The following is a 2,110-nucleotide window of genomic DNA, read 5'->3' as shown; positions in this document are numbered from 1 at the left end:
TATATATATATATATATATATATATATATATATATATATATGAAATCTATTTAATGAATTCATTTTTATTTCAGGCTGCTAATATATAGTTTTTCTAATATATTTATAATATTTTAAGTTCCTCTTCCAAAGAAGTTTCACAAGATTATTTTTTAAATTAACCATATTTACTTTCATATCTCTCGTATTTTTTGCAAATTAAATATAAAAAAAATATATATATTTTATGTAAAAAGTAAATATTATATAAAAATAAAGAAATAAAATATGTAGTAAAAAATAAAACGTGTAACTAACTGTTTGTATATTCCTAATTAGAAGACAACCTTTTGAAAACAATATTTATTATAAATTGATGATACTATCAAATATAGAAAGGACAAGCTATCCACTTGACACCTACTTTATTTTTTTAAATTCTCCTAAATTTACAATCAATGACTACAATCAATGACAATTACAACATGAATACACATATAATTACATATATAAAATATTTAATATTTCTATTTTTAATTTAATATTTTTATACTTTTTTTTTATATTTCTAGATTTTTTTTAAATATTATATAATGTATCTATATATTTTTTACAAAATTAATTTTAACAATAAAACTTGTTAATAAATATTTTATTTGTCATTGATTTTTATATTTTAAATATATATAATAAATATAATTATATATCATATCTATTATTATTTTTCTTACGATAAGCCTTTTCTGGATATATTTCATTCAAAATATCTTATTCTTTTTATTCTTTTTACTATACTCATTATATTCAATTATAAAATTAAGTTAATTTTATAAGATTGGAATATTGTTACTCTGATATTTTGATATATTCTGTACAACATAACGGCACATACAGAGCCTGCGGGGAGCGCAAATCTGCCGCAATCTCAGTCAACGAAGAGACGTTGCCTCGCGTGGATCAACAGGTGTTTTTGCCCGTGCAAAGTACATTTATCAACATGGGTAAGTTTCAATTCATGTTAATATAATCGATATAGACAAATTTATATTTTTATTGCATTCGATGTTGAAATGCTAAAACGTATCGAGATTTGTTTCGGCAGTGAAAACAGAGAATAAAAGGTGAAACCCACGCATAATGTCTTGCGTCTTCTTTTAGGTATGCACATGAGTATATTATTTATATTAGATATTTTACTTATACTATTTTTCTGATATAATAATAGTATTGCATATTTTGGATATCACTATTAAATTTAATTATTATAAAATTTATTTGATAATGCTAGATTTCAATATTAAATATCATATAATTTTTTTTTAATTGCATAAGAGATAGTTTTTAATTTTCTAAATAATGATAATAATGAAAAAGTTAAAATTATAAATATCTATAATTATACAAATGGATTTAAAATAATTAAAGAATTATATAATTGATTGATATGATATTTGCTATTTAAAAAGCTTAATATACCATTTAAATTTTAATAAATTAGTTAATAATATTTTTCATTCATAAATAATTAATTATTATAATTATTTTTGAAAATAATTATAATAAAAAAGTGATATTTTTTTAAAATATTTTAATATTTAATTTTTATTATATATCAATATTTTAAAAAATGAAAAGTCAAAAGTTAAAAATAAATATTTTTTATTCTATATAATTCTATGAAATGAAAGAACGATATAATACTAATTTTACTGTATTGTAATGAACGAACTATACCTTTTAAATGTCACAGATGAATGTCATGAAGAAAATGTCATGTTAAAATATTTTAAAAATTATAAATAATTTCTTTCTGCATCGTTTTATCTTTCTCAGAAACAATTAAATTGTATTCATAATGATTGCCTCCAGTTTTTGATGAATCAACGATCACTTTCATAATGTCTGTATACTTTTACACTTTAATGTTGACCTCGAAAAGAATGAGAACATGATAGTCAGAAATTGAGAATTAGCTGTTTCAATTTTAACTTATTTTTTACTTTTAATTAATTAAATCAAATAATATTATATCAAATAATCATTATATCTATATATTATTATTTTTATTAATTATATTAATTATATTATTAAATCTATACTTGCAATATAATCTAGATTATATGCAATAATA

General features: G+C 19.1%; 1 protein-coding gene across 2 annotated transcripts in view; it reads left to right on the top strand.

Moving 5' to 3' along the window:
• The first annotated feature begins 861 nt into the window (after positions 1 to 861).
• LOC102681615 overlaps positions 862 to 2,110 on the top strand; it is an 8,692-nt gene continuing 7,443 nt past the window's right edge. Inside the window, exon 1 of one of the 2 annotated variants that reach the window (XM_006609008.2) lies at positions 862 to 980. In XM_006609008.2, coding sequence (XP_006609071.1) covers positions 977 to 980 — 4 coding nt within the window. In that variant the 5' untranslated portion in view covers positions 862 to 976. The remainder of the gene's footprint in view (positions 981 to 2,110) is intronic. The other variant, XM_031515028.1, reaches the window with a different exon arrangement.

The sequence above is a fragment of the Apis dorsata genome, unplaced genomic scaffold (assembly GCF_000469605.1).
Source record: "Apis dorsata unplaced genomic scaffold, Apis dorsata 1.3 scaffold_52, whole genome shotgun sequence".
NCBI lineage: Eukaryota > Metazoa > Arthropoda > Insecta > Hymenoptera > Apidae > Apis > Apis dorsata.
Note: the sequence above shows the minus strand (reverse complement) of the source record. Positions and strands in the feature narration are given on the sequence as shown.